At 53.7% G+C, this 23,846-nt stretch overlaps 3 protein-coding genes and 1 long non-coding RNA gene across 4 annotated transcripts; 2 read left to right on the top strand and 2 right to left on the bottom strand.

Moving 5' to 3' along the window:
• Positions 1-556: 556 nt before the first annotated feature.
• pnpla7b (patatin-like phospholipase domain containing 7b) lies at positions 557-13,267 on the bottom strand. Its single transcript, XM_029837599.1, has 36 exons — positions 13,115-13,267; positions 12,796-12,881; positions 12,636-12,710; positions 12,148-12,235; positions 11,659-11,741; positions 11,479-11,579; positions 11,254-11,394; positions 10,897-11,056; positions 10,596-10,676; positions 10,281-10,409; positions 10,123-10,203; positions 9,907-10,036; positions 9,028-9,096; positions 8,876-8,952; positions 8,656-8,811; positions 8,422-8,499; positions 8,068-8,273; positions 7,830-7,961; positions 7,620-7,743; positions 6,987-7,100; positions 6,814-6,880; positions 6,520-6,669; positions 6,294-6,357; positions 6,051-6,219; positions 4,752-4,934; positions 4,562-4,676; positions 4,251-4,411; positions 4,059-4,175; positions 3,923-3,992; positions 3,707-3,823; positions 3,491-3,639; positions 2,254-2,406; positions 2,043-2,162; positions 1,889-1,973; positions 1,579-1,694; positions 557-1,434 (listed from the first exon to the last, which is right to left on the bottom strand). The coding sequence occupies exons 2-36, from the start codon at positions 12,835-12,837 to the stop codon at positions 1,339-1,341; spliced, it is 3,999 nt and encodes a 1,332-aa protein (XP_029693459.1). The 5' UTR covers positions 12,838-12,881; positions 13,115-13,267; the 3' UTR covers positions 557-1,338.
• On the top strand, positions 12,815-13,546 carry LOC115250166 (uncharacterized). The gene is made up of 2 exons (XR_003888734.1): positions 12,815-13,002; positions 13,227-13,546. It is a non-coding gene; the product is annotated as an uncharacterized lncRNA (long non-coding RNA).
• Positions 13,547-13,552: 6 nt separating this feature from the next.
• On the bottom strand, positions 13,553-16,867 carry clic3 (chloride intracellular channel 3). Its single transcript, XM_003976577.3, has 6 exons — positions 16,558-16,867; positions 15,239-15,348; positions 14,890-15,015; positions 14,712-14,818; positions 14,463-14,638; positions 13,553-14,355 (listed from the first exon to the last, which is right to left on the bottom strand). The coding sequence occupies exons 1-6, from the start codon at positions 16,591-16,593 to the stop codon at positions 14,140-14,142; spliced, it is 771 nt and encodes a 256-aa protein (XP_003976626.1). The 5' UTR covers positions 16,594-16,867; the 3' UTR covers positions 13,553-14,139.
• Positions 16,868-17,623: 756 nt separating this feature from the next.
• Positions 17,624-23,063, top strand: LOC101065939 (FSD1-like protein). The gene is given in 14 exon segments (XM_029838016.1): positions 17,624-17,730; positions 18,893-18,988; positions 19,060-19,191; positions 19,277-19,378; positions 19,449-19,471; positions 19,592-19,713; positions 20,041-20,274; positions 20,356-20,417; positions 20,419-20,455; positions 20,536-20,665; positions 21,241-21,329; positions 22,030-22,284; positions 22,362-22,450; positions 22,653-23,063. Coding segments are annotated over 14 exon segments (1,488 nt in total). The 5' UTR covers positions 17,624-17,715; the 3' UTR covers positions 22,755-23,063.
• The last annotated feature ends 783 nt before the right edge of the window (positions 23,064-23,846 follow it).

Here is a 23,846-nt window from a genome sequence, read left to right as displayed (position 1 = left end):
AGACATGGTTGAAGAGGCCCCGCCCACAAACCTGTGCGCTTCTATTCTAAAATACGTTTGCTAAAAGAGGCTAAAGATGCTAATGAGAGAAAATGCTCCACTTCCTGCTCCCACAGACCTGCTGACTCACAGGAGGAGGAGGAGGAGGAGACAGGTGGTCATTATCATGTCTGAGGAGCAGGAGGAGGAGGAGGAGGAGGTCATTATCATGTCTGAGGAGCAGGAGGAGGAGGAGGTCATTATCATGTCTGAGGAGCAGGAGGTCATTATCATGTCGGAGGAGGAGACAGGTGGTCATTATCATGTCTGATACGCCTCTTCACCCTCAGCACCTCCTCTTCACCCTCAGCACCTCCTCTTCACCCTCAGCACCTCCTCCTCTCCCTCAGCACTGTGGTATCGATCGCTCACTCTGACCCTGTTTCCCCTGAAAGCTCATTAATTATGTGCAGCACGACTGCGTTCTCCAGAGGAGGCGGGGCTGGACCTCATTATGAGACGTTATGGAGGTCACCTGACCCCGCCTGGTCAGGTGACCCACTTCCACAGCAACAAACAGAGGATTTGCAGAATATTTATTTAGAAATTTCAGATGAAATGAACAAAGGCCACGAGGGTCACGGAAGGCTTCGTGTGACATCAGCGTTACGTCATCAGGACAACGTTTAATGGCAGCGCCCCGTCGCCATGGTTACTCAATACTGGAGCATGGTTAATCTGTCAGTGGAGGTGTTTCACCTGTGAACAAGATGATCGTTTGCTTTAGTCATGATCAGGTTATGGGCCAATAATCACTGAAGAGGAGCTCAGGTGTGAGTTACCTGTGGAACACATTCATTGAGAGGTGTTTCGGACACACGGTGTCCACTGAAACACCCCGGGAACACCTGCGTGCTCTGTCATTCACCTGTTGTCCTTTGATTTACTGTCAGCCCCTGAGGTTGACACAGGTGATCTACAGGTGATCTACAGGTGATCTACAGGTGATCTACAGGGGAAATGTACAGGCACTGTGCAGGTGACATTTAAGCCACATAAGGGTGATTTGGGGGTGGTACAGGTGGGAAGCAGGTGATTCAAAGGCTGAACTGTCATTTAACAATCATAATTCATTATTTCGTTGTTGCTTATTGTCAGAACAACCCATCGCCCTCGTAACCATGGCAACTGTTCCTCCACATTTCGAGGGCAATAATCTGCAGCTCGTGGACGCAGACGAGCATCAGGTAGATTAAAACGTGTGAATGTGGTGAAAAGTCTTTCATTCTGATGCCGACTGCTGCCCCCGGTGGGGGGGGCAGGAACAGCCACAGGTGTGACACCATCGCAGAGCGGCCGTCACTCCGGGACTTCCTGTCCTGAAGGCGTCTCCAGCGGAAGGCTGCCGGTGGGCGGAGTCAGGGGCTCTGCTGAGCTTCTGTCCAGGTCTTCATCCTGGGAGTCACACAGGTGTTTTGTCAGTCAGGGGTTCCCCAGTGGGACAGGTGATGCACAGCAGGTTCAGGTTAAAGAGCGAAACATGGTGGGTTGGTTCTCAGACCCCCCCACTCAACAGAATAACGTCAGGTGACATCACACCGTGTCAGCCGTCTCCTCCCCCTCGGTGTGATCCCACGCCTGCTGGCACAGCTCCAGGTCAGACAGAGCGCTCTCCAGGGCCTCCTCCTCGTAGTCGGTGTGGTAGTCCGACTCGTCTGAGGGAGGAGGAGCAGGACAGCGAGGAAGGTGAGGTGAACAGGAGAGAAGGCACCCAGTCAAACACAGGTGACACAACAGTGAGCAACCCAGACCAAGATGACTAAAGAGGAGCTCTCTGGGAATCAAAAAGGTGGAACACAGGTGAGAAGCAACACGCAGCAGGTGCAGGTGTGTCACAGGCCAAGTTTACCGTCCACCACTGCAGGCTTGATGGGTTCGATGCGAGAAACTATCTCGGCCAAGTCGGTGAAGGACGCGTTGGGGCAGGTGACCACCTGAAAGAGGCAGAGGCTGGTTCAGTGGCAGCACTCGGAGGAGCAGCCACGTCACCGACGGTAGCTCACGTTGCTCCTGGTTTGGGTGTTGTGGAACTCCTCCTGGTGTCGATCTTTGAGCATCTTCTCCACCACTCCACTCCGAGTCCACACGTCAAACACCGTCTTTCCATGCTGGTAGCCCACCTCCTGCGGCAAACCCCACATTGGATGTGCTAGCATCATTAGCAGCTCAGCTAACGGCTTCGCTCAGGCTCTAGATGCGGCGGGCGCCACTCACGGCGATCTCGTCGAACTTGCCGAACTCCAGGGTCCGGTACCTGTCGATGGGGGGTCTGATGTACTCGCAGTAGTCGCTGTTTTTCACTGACTCCAGCTGCCGGACGCAGCACACGTAGGCCAGGCGGGTCTGGATCTCAGCCATGTTCAGCACCTGAGAGCCGTCAACAGTCAGCACCAGCCCGACGAGTCGACCCTGACCCTGACCCCTGACCCCCTAACCCTGACCCCTAACCCTCCCCCTAACCCCCCCAACCCTGACCCCTAACCCTAACCCTGACCCCTAACCCCCTAACCCTGACCCCCCTAACCCTGACCCTCTAACCCTGACCCTGACCCCCTAACCCTGACCCCTAACCCTCTAACCCTCCCCCTAACCCCCTAACCCTGACCCCTAACCCCGACCCCCCTAACCCTGACCCCCTAACCCTGACCCCTAACCCCCTAACCCTGACCCCTAACCCCGACCCCCCTAACCCTGACCCCTAACCCTGACCCCTAACCTTAACCCTGACCCTGCCCCCTAACCCTGACCCCCTAACCCTGACCCCTAACCTTAACCCTGGCCCTGCCCCTCCCCCTAACCCTGTCCCCTAACCCTCCCCCTAACCCTGACCCCCTAACCTTAACCCCTGACCCTCTAACCCTCCCCCTAACCCTGACCCCTAACCTTAACCCTGACCCTCTAACCCTCCCCCTAACCCTGACCCCAACCTTAACCCTGACCCCCTAACCCTCCCCCTAACCCCCTAACCCTGACCCCTAACCCTGACCCTCTAACCCTAACCCTGACCCCTAACCCTGCCCCTAACCCTGCCCCTAACCCTCTAACCCTAACCCTGACCCCCTAACCCTGACCCTCTAACCCTAACCCTGACCCCTAACCATGACCCTCCCCCTAACCCTGACCCTCTAACCCTCCCCCTAACCTTGACCCCCTAACCCTCCCCCTAACCCTAACCCTGACCCCCTAACCCCCCCCCTAACCCTGACCCTCTAACCCTCCCCCTAACCCTAACCCTGACCTCTAACCCTCCCCCTAACCCTGACCCCCTAACCCTGACCCCTAACCCTAACCCTGACCCTCTAACCCTAACCCTGACCCCCTGACCCCTAACCCTGACCCCCTAACCCTGACCTCTAACCCTCCCCCTAACCCCTGACCCTCTAACCCTCCCCCTCCCCCTAACCCTGACCCCCTCCCCCCCCCCCCCCCCAAACCCCGACCCCCTGGTCACCTTGACTTTCTCTGCCAGCGGGTTGAGCCGTTTCCACAGCAGCCACCACCCTGAGAGCGAGTCGCCGTAGTTGGTGAGGTTGGTTTCATCTCGGCTGCCCACGTCGATAGCGATGACCACCTTGGCGCCCATGGACCGGGCCACGTCCGCTGGAGGGAGACGTGTGTGAGGTTCTGGAGTAACGACGGGCGTGAGGGCGAGCGAGGCGGAGCAAACCTGGCAGGTTGTTGATGTAGCCCCCGTCCATCAGCAGGTGTCCATCTTTGGGGTCACACAGAGGGGGGAGGTACCCCGACAGAGACATGCTGGCGCGGACGTACCTCCACAGAGAACCTCAAGAGTCCAAACACATTCCATGAACACTTCTGCCGTTTCCACGACAACGACAGAGTCAAGAAGGCCGAGGAGCTGGGCTCGTAAACGCCCACCTACCGTCAGTGTGCACCCGCATGGCCGACGCCGTGATGTCGGTGGTGATGTTAAAATAGGGAATCCAAAGGTCCTGCAGACACAAGCCCAGGTCAAAGGGCACAGGTCACTTCCTGCTGTCACATCTCAGGACCCTCACCTCGATCTGCTTGCTCTTGAAGACGTTGCTGATGCTGGAGTTAAATGCAGCGCCGGAGAACATGGAGGTGACAGGATACGTCAGATCCAGAACCTTCTGGAAGACTGAGGTCATCTCCTGCAGAGGAAGCGTCAGACACAGGTGAAGCCCCCGTCGACCCCACCTCCCCCTGACCCTCTAACTTCAGCTCACCATCGCCCACTCTCTGGCCCTCATCCTCATCCGGCTGTAACTGCGCTCCTCGGCGTACAGCGCCCCCATCAGGGAGCCGATGGAGGTGCCGCCGATCATGTCCACTGGTATCCCGGCCTCGCCCACAGCGCGCATTATCCCCACCTGTGAGCAGCCCCTGAAGTCGGGGGGGGGGGACAGGAAGTTAGCTACAACGGACGTCCTCTGAGCCCTTCCCGCCTCTGACACCGGGTTCTGGTCAACGGTCAGAAGGAAGGAAAGCCCGAGGACCAGACATCAGCACACTGAAGTCAGACAGTGAGTTACCGGGCCCCCCCCTCCTCCCAGGATCAGGGCGATGGCGTTGCCCGTGAGAACTCGAGCCAGTCGGGAGAAGTCCGAGTGGCGGTCCGCCGGCTTCTCCAGCACTCGCTGATACAGCTCCAACTACGGACACAGAAGACGCCGTTACCCTGCAGGTCCGAGACCTCGCCATGCTGTCCCGGCCCACGGGGACGGTACCAGTTTGGGGAGACTTCTCTTGGAGAAGACCCGACGAGGACACGACAGGTGGAGGTGTCTGGAGATCCAGCTCCTCATGTTGAGCCAGTCCACAGTTCCTCTGGGTGGGGGCCCGTCCTCTCTGTGCAGCAGCACCAGCTGCTTCTGGGCCCGGACGGCACTTCCCTCCAACATGCGCTCCAGCTGAGGGGGGGGGGGGGGGGGGGGGAGGGAGGGAGGGAGGGAGGGGGCGAGGGAGAGGGAGAGAGAGCGTCTGTGTTAGGCCGGCCCGCCCCAGCAGGATGGGGACCACCTGTCCCACAGCAGGATGGGGACCACCTGTGCCCCACCAGGATGTGGACCACCTGTCCCCCACCAGGATGGGGACCACCTGTCCACCACCACCTGTCCCCCAGCAGGATGGGGACCACCTGTCCCCCACCAGGATGGGGACCACATGTCCCCCACCTGTCCACCACCACCTGTCCCCCACCAGGATGTGGACCACCTGTCCCCCACCTGTCCACCACCACCTGTCTCCCACCAGGATGGGGACCACCTGTCCCCCACCACCACCTGTCTCCCACCAGGATGGGGACCACCTGTCCACCCCACTGAATCTGAAATCACTGACACAAAAAGGGCCGCCACCGCGCAGCCGCGAGCACCGAGGAGAAAGATTACGTCCCTGGTTCAGACGCCACCCCCGAAACAGCGCCACCTGGTGGCAACAGTGCTGCCAGAACCTGCTGAATCTGCGATGAAGCCCACAAACACCAGGACGTCCAGAGGCCGGCAGGATTGGACACGGATTAAAGAGAGAACTGCAGCCCAGGACGAGTGGGGATGGCGACATCGCTGCGGTGCAGCAGGGCGCCGCTGGTGCTCGTTAGCTCTGATGGGGGCTGAGGAGACCGAGGACAGGACAGATGGGCCCACAGATCCGTTAGAGTCGGGGGAGGGCCGTGCTGTCATCCATTCTGAACCGTATCGATCCAGTCCTCACCAGCGAGGACACGGGCCCCCACCCCGCCCTTCCTCCCCCACAGCATTAACCCACTTTCATCACGTCTCCAGGATGTAGGAGGTGGACCTCCGGCCGTTAGCGGCTCCACCCTGAAGTGGCTGGAGCCATAAATCAGGAGAAAATGATCCGTCTGGGACGGCGCTCGGTTAATGACTGTTGGGATGATTTCTCTGGGGAGAAACGCGACACATTAACCCTCCAAAGGTAGTTTCCCTCTCGGTCTTCGGAGGACCGGCTGACCTCTGCGATGGCCTCCGTGCGACCTCTGTGATGTCACGGGTAGCACACCTCACCTCCCCAACAGCAGGGTCCTGCTCTCCGAGGCCCACGATGATGATGCAGTCGGCCTGGCGGATGCAGCGCTGCGTCCAGGGGGTCAGCGTGTAGTCGGTCTGGTAGAGGACGATGCGGTGGATGTCCTCCTGTTGGCCCAGCCAGCTGGACAGACGGTACTCGTGGACACTGAAGAAGACAGAGGCAGCTGGGGACAGGTCCACAACATCAGGGGACAGAAACCACGAGGAATTCGCTCACACCTGTCGAGCGCGGCGGCTCCGAGTCGCTGTTTGATGATGTCACTGGTCAGCAGGAGGGTGGGGCCTGTGGGACAAGTTAGCACAAGTTGGCACAAGTTGGCACAAGTTAGCACAAGTTAGCACAAGTTAGCACAAGTTAGCACAAGTTAGCTTTTTCTGGCTTCAGACAAACGAGAAAGTTGCACATGAAGCCCCGTCTGGAGGCTGGTGAAGGTGCCGCCCTCACCGATGGCCAGGAGCGCGTGCTGCAGCTCCAGGGTGAAGGTGGTCAGGGGAACATCTTCTGACACCGGCAGGACGGCCACGGTGGACAGGTTGGACGCCTGGTTCCCAGCATCCCACTGACTCCCAGAGGTGTGCAGAGCCAGACTACGAGCTGACGACCAGAGACGCGGCAACAGTTACAACACCGACGGTAAAAAAGGATCCAGCTTTTCCTGAAGCTGGGATTTTAACCACACCAGCCGATCCCTCCCGTCCAGTTCTGGACCCAAACCTGAGCAGCAGCATCAGAACTCACCTGTGAGGGGACCGTTGACCTGCTGCAGGATCTTCTGTCCCAGCAGGTGGATCAGCCTGGTGACCACCTGACAACCACATCATGTACAGTCAGAACTCTTTTATGTTCTGATGCTCCACAAAAGTCTGGGATCCATCTGACGACCAGCACAACTGGGTCAGGACAACACACACCTGAGGGAACTTTCTCTTGATAGAACTGAGAGCTCCCTCAGGTAACTTGGCCAGTTCAGAGTCCCGCACAGCGTGAACGGTGGTGGCTCGGTTCTGATGGGTCAGCGCCTCCACCTGCAGCAGAGGGCAGGACTCACCCATCAGAACATGACAACAGGTGCGTGCGTGCACACACACCCACACACCCACACACACACACACACACACACACAGATCCAGATGATCCAGAACCACCGTCTCTGAACCAGGGCGACACCAGCCTGGAACCCTGAATCTGTCAGACTATTTTTAGTCTGAGCGTCACAGACGTGCTGACAGTTTCTCCCCTGCAGGTGAACGTAACCATGGCGCCGTGCAGCCCAGTACAGTATTAGAACACAACTCGGAGCTCATGAACATTTGCACATCCTTTGATGCTCGACCCTGATGTGAAAAGGTTCAGGATCACTGAACTATGGCTGAGGCCGGATTAGCCCCGCCCACTCCAGCCGGCCGCTTTATCTCCGCTCTTTCATGAGTGAAACGGCCGTTTGGTGAATTGTGCCTCTGAACCTGTCCGGTATGTTGGCGTGCTCCTCTGTGGTTGCCCTGTGCTCTTGGACACCTGCTGGGTTTAAAGGTCGAGGGTCTCACCACTCCGATCAGGTCACCACGTCCGTACTCCCCGATCAGCTCCTTCTTCCCGTCCTCCTTCATGATGACGGACCGCAGTCGACCACTCAACACGATGAACGTGCTGTCGGATTTCTCCTTTTGCCTAAAAACACAGAATTCCGGGTCTGGCTGCTGCTCTGCTGAGGAACCTTCAGGATCTTTAGGAGCAGCACGAGAGCGGGGGGGTACCTGTAGACCGCTCTGCCCGCCTCCACCGCCATCCAGTCCAGCGCGAAGTCGATCTGCCGCACAAACGACGACATCCTCCTCACCACCGTGTGAGCTACGTTCAGCACCACCTTGGGCTCCTCGCGCATGATCCTGAAGGACAAAAGGTCTCAGCACGAGTGCAGCAGCACAACGAGGGCGGTTCTGAAAGGAGGCTTCACGCCGCCCAGGAAACCGTGACGGGCTCCGAGGGACTGACTCGTAAAAGTGTGTTTTGGAGATGGACAGGAAGCTGCAGTCTCTCTGGGCGCGCACGGTGAAGATGAGCGGCTCCCCGGTCAGGACGGCCAGCTGGCCCACCAGCTCGCCGGGGTGCGTCACAAACAGCCGCGTCTCCTCTTCACGGTCGATCATCCGCTGATAAACGTGGAGGAGGCCAGAGATGACAAACTGGATGCTCACCTCCTGAAGGTCAGACAAAGGTCACGTCCACCATGTGAAGGGAAACACGGCTACAGACGGAACAACGCTGGACTCTTCTCTTCCTCAGGAAGAATGAAGCTTCATCAGCTGCTGCTGAAGGCCGGGCTGAGGTTCCTGTCTGCTGGATTACCTGATCCCCCTGACGAGCCACCACAGAGCCGGCCTTGACGTGGTGGAGCGTCACTCTCCCCTCCAGGAGGCCGGGGTCCTGCAGCAGGGAACAGACCCACTAAACTGGAGGGTTCTGGCACAGAGGGAACGACTCCAATAAAGGTTCAAGATGCTGCATCCTCAGCTCTGCTCGCGTCAGGTGACCTGACGTTATGATGAGGCCTCAGTGAGCAGAGCTGTGGTGCCCGTTCACCTGCAGCTGGATGAGCCCCAGCAGGTCCCTCTTGGCAGCCTGAAGGATGGTGCAGCTCTTACTGAGGAGGATGGCGTCAGAGTGCCCCCTGCTGTCTGTGTAGTGAAACACCTCTGAGGGCGTTTGCTGCATCGTCACGCTCTTCTTCACATTGGGCTGCGGAGACAGGAGTGTCAGCCCCAGTGCATGATGGGATGGGATCAAGTTCCCAGTGTCTTACTTTGTGAGAGAGCGGACTGGGCGGTGCTTCGTCCACGGCGACACGAGCTCGTTCACAAACCATGTTCAGGTCATTGGCTGCAGGACAGAAGGAGGGTCATGGGTGTGTGTGTGTGTGTGCGTGTGTGTATGTGTGTGTGTGTGCACGCTCACCTGAACAGTCAGCAGGTGATGAGACGGATCTCTGCTTCCTGTAGTTTATGGGACTGTCCTTCACACCATCTGTTCACACACAATCATCCGTCAGCAGCGCTTTAACGCACCACGAGAGCTGTAGCCTGATTGGCCACAACGTTGTGCATCACTTCCTGTTGTTGTGACCTCAGGAGTGTGCAACCACCTCGGAGTCTTTGTGCATCTTTAAACGATTCCCTATCGAACTGTTGTAAAAGACAAAGACACGCGTGCTGGTGCCTTTACACGTCATAGCTGCAGGACTGGCACAGCCAGAACCAGAGGGGGGAGCGTGCACGTGAGTAGGGTTGTGTGTGTGAGCGTGCACTGTGAGTAGGGTTGTGTGTGAGTGTGCACGTGAGTAGGGTTGTGTGTGAGCGTGCACCTGAGTAGGGTTGTGTGTGAGCGTGCACCTGAGTAGGGTTGTGTGTGAGTGTGAGTGTGCACCTGAGTAGGGTTGTGTGTGAGCGTGCACCTGAGTAGGGTTGTGTGTGAGTGTGCACCTGAGTAGGGTTGTGTGTGAGTGTGAGTGTGCACCTGAGTAGGGTTGTGTGTGAGCGTGCACCTGAGTAGGGTTGTGTGTGAGTGTGCACGTGAGTAGGGTTGTGTGTGAGTGTGAGTGTGCACCTGAGTAGGGTTGTGTGTGAGCGTGCACCTGAGTAGGGTTGTGTGTGAGCGTGCACTGTGAGTAGGGTTGTGTGTGAGCGTGCACTGTGAGTAGGGTTGTGTGTGAGTGTGCACGTGAGTAGGGTTGTGTGTGAGCGTGCACCTGAGTAGGGTTGTGTGTGAGTGTGCACCTGAGTAGGGTTGTGTGTGAGCGTGCACCTGAGTAGGGTTGTGTGTGAGCGTGCACGTTACCCGTGTCTGCGGCCCCCTCTGCGGCCCCACCCTGACCCTCATCCTGGGCCTGGACGCGACGGGCGTTCTTCCCAGACGTGGTCTCGGCCAGCACACTGCTGATGTTGCTCAAGGGCACAGCCTGACTCTCCTGAAGGTCACGCACAGCTCAGCTCAGACCACGTGCACGCGTCATGTCGTTTCATATGTCATGTCCAAGGTCAGGGTTCCTCCTACCGGGTTGAAGAGCTCCGTGGTCAGGCCCAGGTAGTCGTGCAGCGCCAGGAAGGTGACCCTCTGGAGGCGGACCATGATGATCTGCAGCAGAGCCGGAGGCTTCGTGTGACTGGCAGCACAGACACACGAAGCCCAGATGATGCTGGGGCGTCCGTTACCTGGATCACACGGACGAGGGTCTCGGGGTATTTCTTGAACACGGACTCAAAGGCCAACGCGGGTAAACGGAGGATGGTGGAGCGAACGGCAGCTCGTGCCAGAACGGTCTTGTATGGAGACGGATAACCCTGGAAACACGGGGGACCACTGGTTCTGACACCCACACGGGGCACGTTTGATGGACAGCTGACATGTGTCAGTGTGGGGGGGGTATTTTACACCCACGTCTGTCACTCAAGACCAAAATGAGGTGGAAACAACTGTAACATCTGGAAATGCGAAGAAAGAGAAGCATGAATGGAGGAAGGGCTCACAGTGATGATGTCCAGGATACTCAGCAGGCTGTGGACACTGTCTCCTGGCACCACGTCCTTCACCACAGGCTCTGTCCCATCCTGGAAAAGACAAGACAGAACAGGACATCAGCAGGAAGGAGCGGCCTCAGGGTTGGACCAGAACATCGGTGCTGACAGCAAAAAGAAAGAATCCTGAGGAAACTAAGGAAAGAAAAAACTCATCAATGCTGAAGCGTCTGTGTGCTGCTGAACATCTGACAACAGGAGACCAGGAAGAGTTGTCCGGGACAAACGGGTCCCGGCACTCTCGTCCACCTACATTCTCCTGGATGCAGAGCTCCAGACGTCCATCCTGGACCACGTAGATGCTGTCATCTTCATCCCCCGGCCTGAACAGGCATTCGCCCTCCTGCAGCTCGATGAAGACCATGTGACGACAAAGCTCCAGGAAGAGCGGCTTCTCAAAATGACCCAAGACCCTGCAGCAAAGTTCACAGCGTCAGGCCGCTTCTCCTCGCAGCTCCGTGAGCTTCAAACAGAACCGTCATGCCAACAACACAGGAGCACGAGATGTAAAGCTGAAGAAGATGCACGTAAACAACAGCTTCAGGAGTTCCAGGCACTTTTGGGGATCGTGATAAATATCTGCCGGCACTAAAGCGAACGCGGATCCAACCTGACGTTCTTCAGCATGTAGAGAACCTCAGACGGAAGGTTGGAGCTCTGCACATCGAACTCAGTCAGGTCGGCCTCCAGCAACGAGGGAGGAGGTTCTTTGGGCTGCAGGGTGGGAGGATCTTTACGGATCCTCAGGATTCTGTTGGCAGGCACAAAAAGGGAGAATGCTTTCCATCAGCCACCCCGGAGCTTCCAGAAATACCCATTCAGAAAAGCCACAGACTTGCGAGCGATGCTGAGGACTTTGGTTCTTTTGCGGATGCGCTGTGGTGTCTTTGATACTGAGGTAGAGGAGGACATCTGGGGGGAGGACAAGGTCTGCACCTTGAGAACAGCAACAAGGAAACATGGGTTAAAGGTCGTTCCTAGGGCAGAAACCAAGCGACTCCATGGGGTTAGAAACCTTTCTCATGATCTTCCGGCCATAGAAGAGCACTTTGTCCCGTTTCCTGAAGCGATAGTGAGGCACACCTGGCTGTTTTGCACCTGCAGCAGCGAGTCAACACAAATCTCATCAGAAAAAGGTGACACACCCTCAGTTCCTCCCAGACTTCAGAACCCAGCGGGGAAACAACAGCCTGGAGCTGCTGGAATGTGTTGAGGAGAAGCTGAAGACTTCAGGTCATGTTTGACACGCCGGAACCTCAAACTCCGGCTAAAGGAGTTCCCGTCTGGGAACTCCTTTAGCCGGAAACCTCAAACTCCGGCTAAAGGAGTTCCCGTCTGGGAACTCCTTTCTACTCCCAGCCTGCAGTGAAATTACACCTGAAGGAACCTCAGTCACTGACTGAAACAGATCATTTGACATCTTCAGTCAGGCTGGGAAACACTGACAGTTCCGTCTGTGGAGGACTGGTAACATTTAAAGATGAAGAACGTGGAGCTGACTCACGGGAAAGCTTGAACCGCCGGTACAGGAAAAGCACCACGATTCCAATCAGCAACACAGCAACTGCAGCTCCAATCAGGACTCCTGTGAGCTACAGAACACAGCTGAGGTTTAAAAACCAAGCTTCGAGTGAAGAGAGCGTGTCCAGGAAGTGATGAATGACCAACACAACAGACAGGAGAAAGAGCCAACAGCGGGTTTAGGTAAGCTAGAGAAGCCCTGGTGAGTGATGGAGGCAACGCTGACGGGCTGAGGCTAAAACCAGCTAAAACCAGCTAAACAGCCGTCGACAAACAAGAGCTACTTCAAGACCTGATGTTTGGACTAGACATCGATGTCATGCAACTGCAACATGTTTGCACGTTTGCACGTTTGTGCGTGGACTCTGTCACCCTAATCAGGAGGAGCTGATTAGGTCAGAGGTCACACTGAAGGCTTCAACAAGGACCCGCCAGTTTGTGGTGGTCCGGAATGAGACGGGATGGTCTCACCATGGTGGTCTGCATCTGCTGCTCCACGAACTGCTGCACCCGGGCCCGGATTTCATTTTTACTGTTGACCAGCACCTACAGTCAAAGTTAGTTAACAGCAGCCTGTGATGCAGCGACAGCAGAAATGCTGTTTTTAATCAAACTGCAACAAAGAACTCACTGAAGTGGGCCACAGATCCCCTTTCTCGTCTCTGCAGGCCATCCCGAGAGGAGACAGCTGAGCTGGCAGGAGATGACAAACGGAAACTGCAAAATGAGGGAACAAATAATCAGCATTTGCCCTTATTTAAGCGCCTGGATGAAGGCGGAACCACGGAGGGCCAGCAGCTGCCTGCTGCTGCGTTAGCGCCTTTAGCCGTAGCCTCGGGTGAGCTCAGTCGGCAGCTGCTGGAACACTCATGTGACTAAAGTGACCCCGAACTCCGAATATCAACGTGAATTGTTAAACGTTCGAAACAGAACGAACAAAACAGTCTTACCTGTGTGATTTCCACAACGCTGGTTTAAGGCATTTCCAAGTTCGCTAACAACACTTTGTTTTTTATTGCTGTCACTTGCTAAGCTCCGCCCTCTTTGTGTGTCCGCGAATAGAATCCTCGATTCTGCTGTTGCCAAGAGACTGTTTCAAAATTCTGACCAATCAGAACCAGCGAGTCTTACTGTTGACGCAGGCGCGCCTTTAAAAGAGAGTGACGCACTTCCGCCCGCCAGGGGGCGGAAACGGGCCCGACGCTGGTTACAGTGGCGGGTAGAGGAAGACAAGCTCGGTCCATTCCAGGTGCCTTTACCTGTGCGGGCGTCTGTTGATGGCCCAGTTCGTCTGTTGCTCAGAACCTGGGACTCTGGAAAGCGCCTCGAGACAATCTTGATTGTAACAGACGATGTAGAAATAAAGAGTGATTGATGGACTGACCTGACGAACAACAGCTCTCTTTTAATTCTACAATAAGTCACTAATTAACACAATTCTGTAAATACTTCCACCCAAATGAGCAGTTATGAAGCAACTCGGCTTCAATTAACAATGTAATCATAAAGATACAATTTAAAAGAAAACTATGAAATGTGAAGCTATTAAAATAGAGATGCTACTAGCATTTAAATAATAAAACTGAAAGTAAACTGCTATCACAATATTACTGCTCTGTGATTGTGGTACAAATCTAAAGTAAACAGTTTTTTCAGGAAACGTGCAGGCCACAGTAGCGCGAACATAATTGGTTTTTGTTCATTTTATTGGTATTTACATACATTAGGTTCGTTTCCAGAGGCAGATCCACAAAGCTGAAGTAGAGGTGTATTTTAGAAGATGCAGCCAGTGATTGTTCTTTTACAAACATTTGATGATATTTTAACCTTAAAGCTGCAAAATTCCTTAGAGTCTTGAATCATTTTCAGGGCGTTACAGTGTTTTTTCTCTCTTTTCCATGAGAACTTCCCACCATTACGAATAATTCAGAATAGCAGCAAAACCTTCATTTTCCCTTTAAAACTGCGACTCTCCTCATCTGCAGTTTCCAGGGGTTTTGAGACTTTTGCGCCCGTGTTCTTCCTTTGTTTTCTGGTATTTGGCCACAGACTTGTAGGCAAACAGGATCTCCGAGTCAGGTGGGCAAGTGTAGCGAAACTCGTCCTGCGTAGCAGCATTTTCCAGATAACGCGTCAAACCTCTCAGCTCGCAGCCGGAGATGTCGTAGTCGCAATATTCCTGACACACCACCTGAAGGGCAACAAGGTTCTCACATGTGGTCAGGCAGCTCACGCCAACACCTGAGTTATCGGTGACACTCAGCCTGGAGCCACAGGCAGCATGGAGAGCCACCCTACCTTCACAACGTGCAGTTTGGGAAGGAGGTTGCAGTCCGCCAGAGTCAGCGTGTCACCGTCCAGGAACCGACGCAAAGACTCTGACACGTCCGGGTTCTGGTCCAGCTCGTAGGGCAGAGGAGTCTCCAGATACGTGTTCAGCTTCTCCAGGGTCGAATAAAACTTCTTCCACAGCCCTGAAACACAGAGTCACAGCTGAAATGTGCCGAAGTCGCACCGGTCCGGTCTCACGGCGGCTCACGGACGTACTCTCGTTGAACGCGGGGTTGGGATTCTTGATGACTGCTGAGAACTTCAGGAAGACGTCTTCTCCAGCATTGTTGGACTCTTTGTAGCGGCAGCACAGCTTTGGATACCTGCCACAGTCAAATGAAGCACTGAAGACAGAGCTGGAGGCCACACACGCAGGGATAGTGTCTCAGCTCACTCAGGCGAGGCCAAGGCCTCCTCCAGGAACTCCTCGATCTTGTTGGTATCCGTCTTCAGCTCTTTGTTGTAGAGCAGGAAGGGCGGCTGGGCGCCCGGAGCCACGTCCTTCAGCAGATGTGGGGCCCTGCAACAGGTTCCTGGTTCAGGATCACTGACAGCACCACGGTCACCACACGCTGCTTCAGCTTCTTCTAACTCAACTGACCCATAAATGTGAGGGCTGTGTGTTTTTCTCTAACTGTGGTTTTACACCACCGATCATGCAGTAGATGTGTGGAGCACCTGTGTGGAGCACCTGTGTGGAGCACCTGTGTGGAGCACCTGTGTCAGAGCAGGACACGTCTCACCTCTTCATGTCAACGGTGGTCAACGTGAATTTGGTGCCTTTTAACATCAGAATCATGAAGAGTCTCTGACAGAAAGGACAGTTGCCGACGCTCTCGCCATCGCTGCTGGCCTGGCACACACACACACACACACACACAAACACAAACACACGCGCACAATCACACACACACACACACACACACACACACACACAAACACACGCACACACAAACACTGATATCAGAGCAACTTAGAGGAACAAAACACTTCGAATGAGCAGAGAAAAGAAACACTGATGGTTTCTGGGTCCGACCAGTCGAAACCCAGAGGTTTAGATGTCTGGTGGGAGAGTCCAGAGATCCTGGAGGTTCTGATCTCCACCAAGTGGAGGTGGACAAGGCCACAGAGAGGCGGGTGGAGGGTTAGGGTTAGGTGGAGGTGGACACCAGGGGCCAGAGGCTGGAGGGCCCTCAATGGCACCATCGATCCTGAATTTGTTGCTGGATGGCGTGATGTGGTGAAATGAGCTGAGTTCTGGAGCATTTGGGGGTTTGGAATTGGGCTCGTTGGAGCTGGCGGCCGTCCGCCGAGCCGTGGAAACGGACTTTCATATTTGTGGAAAATCTGGTCCAGACGGAGGAGGAAAGTGGGTCCTGGGGCCACTGACGGAGATGCTGGATGAGGCCAGAGAGATGGAGTGGAGCCAGTTTAGGGTGTGACCGGTACCAGAGATCTATTAGGGTGTGACCGGTACCAGAGATCTATTAGTGTGTGACCGGTACCAGAGATCTATTAGGGGTGTGACCGGTACCAGAGATCTATTAGGGTGTGACCGGTACCAGAGATCTATTAGGGGTGTGACCGGTACCAGAGATCTATCACCTATTGAGAGGGGGCGCTCCGATGGGGGAGAAGGTGAAAAGTTCCAGTTTAATCTGTTATAGCGAAGGTCTCAAGGTCTGTCAGGGTTCTGGTCCAGTTTGTCCAGTCAACCAAAGAGCATTCTGAGAGCCTCAGTGACTCACTCTGAGGCTCCGCCCACTAAAAATGCCTTAAAGGCCTCCTTTGATTTTCACTCATAAAAAATCTTGAATGACTTTAGCTGAGCTTTACTCTCAAGAAAGAGAAGCAAAAAGAAAAAACAACATAACGACGACAAATTATAATCAGTGAAAACGTCTGAATTCTACTTAAATACCCCAAATCTAGAATTAGATTAAAATTCTTGGCAAACCAAACTGGTTCTTGCTCCAAAGGCGACGGACTGGTAGATTACTGTGAAGGACTGAATGAGAATAATCTTCATCTTGACCCTGATGATGTTGCGGATCGTTCTCACCTTGATGAAGAGCTCTATCTTTGGGGCCGCTGCCATCTCTGAGGTGGGAGAAGGTCCAGCTGGCTCGACCTGAGCCTCACAATTGTTCTGTTGTCTCACACACAGATCCTTCCTGCAGCTTGTCTCCGCCCCTTCCTGACACCCTGCTCCGTCTGGCTTCACCAGTCAGACCAGTACATCTGGATCTGCTCTTCCATCTGAACCTGATCAAACTTTTCCTGCCAGCTGAGAGCAAAAACACTGAAGGTGGTTCTTAGAACTTTATTGGCCTCAGTCAGCATCGGCAGCTTGAAGGGGAACAGAAGACCACATTTGAAGCTGGAATCTGTGCTGAAACCAAAGGGTCATTTGGGGGGGTGTCACCTGTGAATCCCACCAATCAGGCTCCAGGCTGCAGGAAGTGGGCGGGGCTATGACGTAGGAAACCTCCCAATATCGGGCCTGTTAGTTTCACCATAAAGACGATCAAACGATTATTCCTTCAATTAATGTAAGAAAGGAGCAAGTTCTGGACGGTTGTTAATACTTTCTTCACTTTAAGAAGTAAATTAATTAAATCATTTTTTACTATCGGAGTAAAACATTTGAGGAAATTACATGACTCCTATATTTAAATGGGCTCCATTTGACATCGGGTAAAAACATGAATAGAACAATTAATGTGTAAACTAACAAGGCCACCTTATTAATTCATGAATGAATTAATCATTAATTTAGATCCACATTGTTCCCTCAGCTCTCACAAAGTCTCTTTTATTTAAATTACTCTTGAATATCCGGAGCTGCAGCTTTGTTGACGTCAGTATTAAAACAGTAAATCCACGCACGTCAGCGTGCGTCGGCGCACCTCCTGCCTTCATGACGGTCGGTCGCCATCTACTGGTCACATGACCCGAGTGCACCAAACTGGCTCCTCTCACTGGTTTCACTGATTTCTCCGGAACAGACTTTGCTTTTTGTTCCTAAAAACCATCAAATTATACAAAAGGAACCAACATGAACGTGACGTCATCGTCTTTTCCTATTCTGCGCGTGGTAACCCCCTAAATCATGACCGTGCCTTTATTTTGATAGTACATACAGGAAGCGGGACTGTAATGTTGTTAACTGCACTTCCGGTCATCCGTCAGCCCCTTTACTCCTCCTCTGGCTCAGGTGATGGACACTCAAAAGGTAAGAATCGATTGAGAAAATCAATAATATCTGAACTGTCAGTGGAGGACGAGCGACATAGACAACACACGGAGAACAGAGAGAGAGAGAGAGGAAGAGGAAAAGACAGGGAGATAGAGGGAGAGAGATAAGCTAGCTGTTAGCATCCAAAGTCTATATAGATCTGTCACTCTCGCTCAGTGTCTCTCTCTCTCTCTCTCTCTCTCTCTCTCTCTCCATGGTTGAGTCAGCATCACTTTAAATGGAGGATTTAGAGATAAGACTCCCCCCCCCTCTCTCTCTGGTCAAGTCACTATCAGCGTGAATGGGCATTTAATCAGCTGTTTCCTGTCACTGCAGGTGATTCGACCGCTTATGCTCAATGTCACCTGACCCGCACACACGCACGCACACACACGCACGCACGCACACACACACACACACACACACACACACACTCTCCCAGAATGTGAAGTATAATCATGAATGTGTCTCTATGAATATTTCTTTATTAGAATTATTCACCCTGACTCTAAATCTGCTGAATCATCAGCTGAATGATGTGGATTTACACTTGTATAAAAGTGTATTTTCCCGCTGATGCGAGGAGCAGCCTCCTCCTCCTCCTCCCTCCTCCTCCTCCTCCTCCTCCTCCTCCTCCTCCTCCTCCTCTGTGACCCACATCCCCACTCAGGCCGAAGGACAGAGCTAGTGAGAGGAGAGAGGAGAGAAGGGAAATACAACACACTAACCCTAACCTAACCTAACCTATCCCTAACCCTAACCTAACCTAACCTAACCCTAACCTAACCTAACCTAACCTAACCTAACCTAACCTAACCCTAACCTAACCCTAACCTAACCTAACCTAACCTAACCTAACCTAACCTAACCCTAACCTAACCCTAACCTAACCTAACCCTAACCTAACCTAACCTATCCCTAACCTAACCTAACCTAACCTATACCCTAACCTAACCCTAACCCTAACCTACCTAACCCTAACCTAACCTAACCTAACCTAACCCTAACCTAACCCTAACCCTAACCCTAACCTAACCTAACCTAACCTAACCCTAACCTATCCTAACCTAACCTAACCTAACCCTAACCCTAACCTAACCTAACCTAACCTAACCTAACCTAACCTAACCTAACCCTAATGATGTCGCCCCTAACCCAGGAAGCTCTGCGCAGGATCATCAGCACTTTGTCCAGTAAGAATGAAGAGCTGGAAAGCTTCCTGGAGTCGGTGGACAACACGCTGACTGGGCTGCAGGTGAGAGCCAAGGGGGCGGGGCCAGAAACCACCTGACTAGTGGAGAACTAAAGTATTTCCTGTGGATTCAGGACGAGTCCTGTAAGGTGATGTCCGATCTGGAGGCGGAGCTTGAGCTGCTGAGATCCACGCTGGAGGACAAAGGGGCGGAGCTGCGTGACATCATCAGGGAGGAGACCCAGAGGAAAGGGGCGGAGCTACAGGTAGCTTTGGTCTGTTGTGTGTCGTTAAATGAGTTGACTTTTCTGTTTGTGCCTTGAACAAGCTTGTGTTTGTGGGTTCCTTCAGAACCAGCTGTCAGAGGGGAAGTTTGCTCTGCTGTCGTGTGAAGAACTGCTGGCGTTTGCTAACAACACGCTAGCCATCACGGATGAGGAGGAGTTCCTGAAGGTCGGCGTCCAGGACGGATGTAGCACCAGCAGTGACTTTCATGATGCACTAATGGCTGTTTCTCTTGCAGGCTGCTAAACTCATCAAAGAACGGTTTGTGTTTAACGTTGATCCGATTTCACGTCCTGTTTCAACAAACGTCCTTTAACAAAATCAGTGATCATTGTTTCCAGTTTGGGATTGACAGTAACTCACCACCTCCCCTGTTGCTAGGGTAACCATGGCGCCAGCATTCCGACTGAGCACTCGCCTGACGGCGTCAGAGAACATGTCCCAGTTCACTGTGGACTTCAGCGGCGAGAGGGCGGGGCTTCAGCGACTTCACTTCCTGCCAGGTTAGTCAGCTTCTCGTGCTGTGTTGTCAAGGTTTTGCTTCCACGTTTGGAAAAACAAGATGGCCGCTCCTGTTGTTGGCGCTCGTTAGCGGGGCGGCGTTGGAGTTCACAGCCGAACGCTTGAGTCCACAACCACACGGGCGGAGCGCACCTGCACCCGTAACTGTGGCGGTAACTCTTTCCTGGGAAGGCTAACGGCAGCTAGCTCAGCAGCAGATAGGCTGGAGCTAACCTGCAGCTTCAGAACACACCTGTTGGTCAGGTGTTCTCAGACTGGAACCTGGTGTTGATCAGAGGGATCCTCAATGTTTGGGGACCTTGTTGCAGTTCCAGGAACTCCAGAGATCAACATCCCAGGCTGCGTGGTCCGTGACAACACTGTGACCGTCTCCTGGCGACCAGCCTGCGATGCTAACGCCGCCGACGTCACCACCAGCGGACCAGTCGAACACTACGAAGTTGAATACCGGAAAACAAACCACAGCAATTCACTGGCGGCAGCAGGAGGGGCATGCTGGGAAAAAATCCACGACATCAGGGACACACATGTCACCGTGTCAGGTTGGCAATTAGCATGCTGCTAATGTTAGCATGCTAACCGTCTAGCTTGGAAAGTAGCCTTTCATTTTGAAAATGTTTCAGGTCTCAAGTTTGACTCTGATTTCGTCGTCGTGCGAGTTCGAGCCCGAAACAAAAGCGCTGCCAGGGGAGTTCTCGGAGCCTGTTGCCTTGGAAACCAAAGGTAACCATAAATGCCTGTGACCACGACATCTGCGTGCTATCTTCATCAACCGTCCGAGGTGTCCATCTTCTCCTCTCTAGCCTTTAGCTTTGGGTTTGAAGCGCTAACGGCTCACGCCGAGCTGAAGGTTCAGGGCGACACGGTGACCTGGGAACCGCAGGGGATCAAAGGTCACGACCCCCGGCTGAGAGGGAAAGAGAATAAAAGCAGGTAAAACCATTTCTGAGTGGAGATCAGCCTGACGTAAGGTGTTTTCTCCTGTGGGGACTCTTCTTGGTTATCCAACAGTCGTCATGACGACCTGACAGCCTCGGAGTTTTTTCTCAACCTCCACATCAAAGCAACAAAATAAAGCAGCTTTGTCTGTCACCAGATTCTAAATAACATCCCTTCAATATTTGTCTTTGTGTCTTTTTTGGGCTTCTGCAGTCTCCCCGCTCAGGTAGAAACCGACTGGTTGCCTAGCAACCGCTGTGTCCCGTCCCATCAGCCATTTCTCTCACGCCACATCACTGCTGACATCAGCTGAATCCAGTCGTCAGATCTTTCATCACCTTTGATCAAAGCTTCTCTAACTCTCCAAACTTGTTTCAGTGTTTCATTCAGTGACCAGAACCCTGGGTGTATTATGGTCTGTTTGATTCCAGTCAAAGTTCACTCTGTCTTTTTTAATTTGTGGTTTTCATCCCTCTTCACTGCATCATCGCTTGGCTTGATCTCATTGGCTGTTTCTCGTTTCTCTTCTGTCTCCTTCACTCGCTCACGTTTGTTTCCAACTTTATCAGCAGCAGAAGCGGAACGCCGTCGCCCAGCAAGAGCAGCGGGAACCGGGCGGGAAGAGAGCGCTTCACCGGAGAGTCCTACACAGTGCTGGGTACACACACACACACACACACAGGCACACACACAGGCACAGGCACAGGCACACACACACACACAGGCACACACACAGGCACAGGCACAGGCACACACAGGCACACACACACACAAACACACACCCACACACACATCACACACACAGGCACACACACACAGGCACACAACACCACACACGGCCACACACACACACAGGCACCAGCCACACCAGGCACACACACACCACACATCAGCACCAGGCACCACACATGGCACACACTACACGTCACAGGCACACACACACAGGCACAGGCACACACATGGGCACACACACACAGGCACAGGCACACACACACACACCGGCACACACAGGCACACACACAGGCACACACACACACACACACACAGGCACACACAGGCACACACACAGGCACACACACACACACACACACAGGCACACACAGGCACACACACAGGCACACACACACACACACACAGGCACAGGCACACACAGGCACACACACACAGGCACAGGCACACACAGGCACACACACACACACACAGGCACACACACACAGGCACAGGCACACACACACGCACAGGCACACACACACAGGCACACACACACACACCCCACACACACACCCCCACACACACACACTCACAGGCACACACCCCCCCACACACACACACTGACCTGTGTCTCCAACCCTTGGCAGGTGACCAGGAGATGACTGGTGGTTGTCACTACTGGGAACTCTGCCCTCTACTGGACTGGAAGTCCTTCAGTGTGGGCGTGGCTTACCGAGCCAGTCTGGGGCGTTTTGACCAATTAGGGAAGAACGGCGGCTCGTGGTGTCTCCACGCCAGCCAGTGGCTGCAGACGTCGTTGTCTGTGAAGCACAACAACCGAGCGAAGGCTCTGGATTGGCCGCTGCCTCAGCGAATCGGGATCTACTGCGACTGCAGCAACGGTAGCTGGGCGTGGCCGTAAAGGCGTCGGGTCACGTGAGGCGTTCCGCAGCTCCAATGACGACCTCGTCTCTTTCAGGTGATTTAATGTTCATCGATGTCGATCGACTTCGTCTTCTTCACGCCTTCAAAGCAAAGTTCAACCAGCCGCTGGTGCCCGCCTTCACTGTGAGTACCGCGCCAACAGCGTGCTAACGCCGTGCTAGCACTGCGCTAACGCCGTGCTAGCACTGCGCTAACGCCGCGCTAACAGCGTGCTAACGCCGTGCTAACACTGCGCTAACAGTGTGCTGACGCCGTGCTAACAGCAACACACTGTTCCAGCCAGGTTAGCACCGTTGCTATGCTAACACGTTCACCTGTGCTGCAGGTGTGGTGCGGGGGAATCACCGTCTCCACGGGCCTGCAGGTTCCGACCTTTATGGGCAGTTTTCTCTCCACCAGTCGGAGCCTCAGTAACCTGGCGCAGTAGATGATCTTCATCATCTTCATCATCTTCATCCTCTTCATCCTCATCGCCAGTGTTTATTTATTTTTCATATCTTTCATTAATTTATTCTTTTATCAAGCCACTGTCCAGATGTAGATAATATATGAGATGTGATGTGAAATGAGGGAATATTTGAACTGTAAACGTGTGTTTAGGAAGCTGAACTCAGGTTCAGGTTCTGGGCTCGTCTCCAGTTGGACCGATGTTCAGCTTCAGCTCTGATCTGTCGAATATTATCGATACGTTTTTAACGTCTCTGCTGTGAATTTGAAGATTTGAATATCAAAAATGTCCTAGAAATGTGAAAATAAACTTTCATGTTTGTAAAACTTAAATTCCGATATTCCGATTTATTTCCTCCAAAGCAACTGATCCGAAGATCATCTGTGATCTTTCCACACCAAAGGGGCCCAGCAGGAGGGGCGCTGAGGTCCTGAGGCCCTCGGGGGTGTCAGGAACCTGCTGTTCCAGGACAACTTCTGAAAGAGGGAACTTCCTGTTCCCATGACGACCGACACTTCCTGTGGATCACCCATGACAACAAGAATAAGAATTTGTGGAAAAGGTGGTTCTGCTGTCCACCAGCAGAGGGAGCTGCTGACCTGCTGCTCAGAAAAGGGGCGAACAGGAAGTGACACGAGCCAAAGAGGCTGATGAAGATGGAAGGTTTCAGAAGAAGATGGCGTTTATTAAATAATACTAAGATCTCCTCTCCCTGGACCCGGCTCATTAATGGACCTATTAGTGTGAGTCAGGTCGGCTCCTGATGTGGACCCTGATCCGTGCACGTGTTCTGGTGCACGTGACGACTGCTGGTCACCAAACACAGCTGACAGGAAGTGGAACAGCAGCAGGTCAAAGGTCAGGGGCCTTGGGGTGCCCTGATCAGGTCTGATTGGTGGTTGATCACCTGGTGGATCTCTAACAGCTGGGATCCACCAGGTGGGATCGGTCACACGCAGGTGCAACGTGACTCTCCTGTCGTCTTCATCCACCACATACGTGTCCTTAGCATGTTCTCTCGTCGGCACACCCAGGTCTGACGCCTGGACACGTGATCCCTACGGAGACCAG

The sequence above is a fragment of the Takifugu rubripes genome, chromosome 6, assembly GCF_901000725.2.
Source record: "Takifugu rubripes chromosome 6, fTakRub1.2, whole genome shotgun sequence".
Taxonomy (NCBI): Eukaryota; Metazoa; Chordata; class Actinopteri; order Tetraodontiformes; family Tetraodontidae; genus Takifugu; species Takifugu rubripes.
This window is presented reverse-complemented; position numbering and strand designations above follow the sequence as displayed.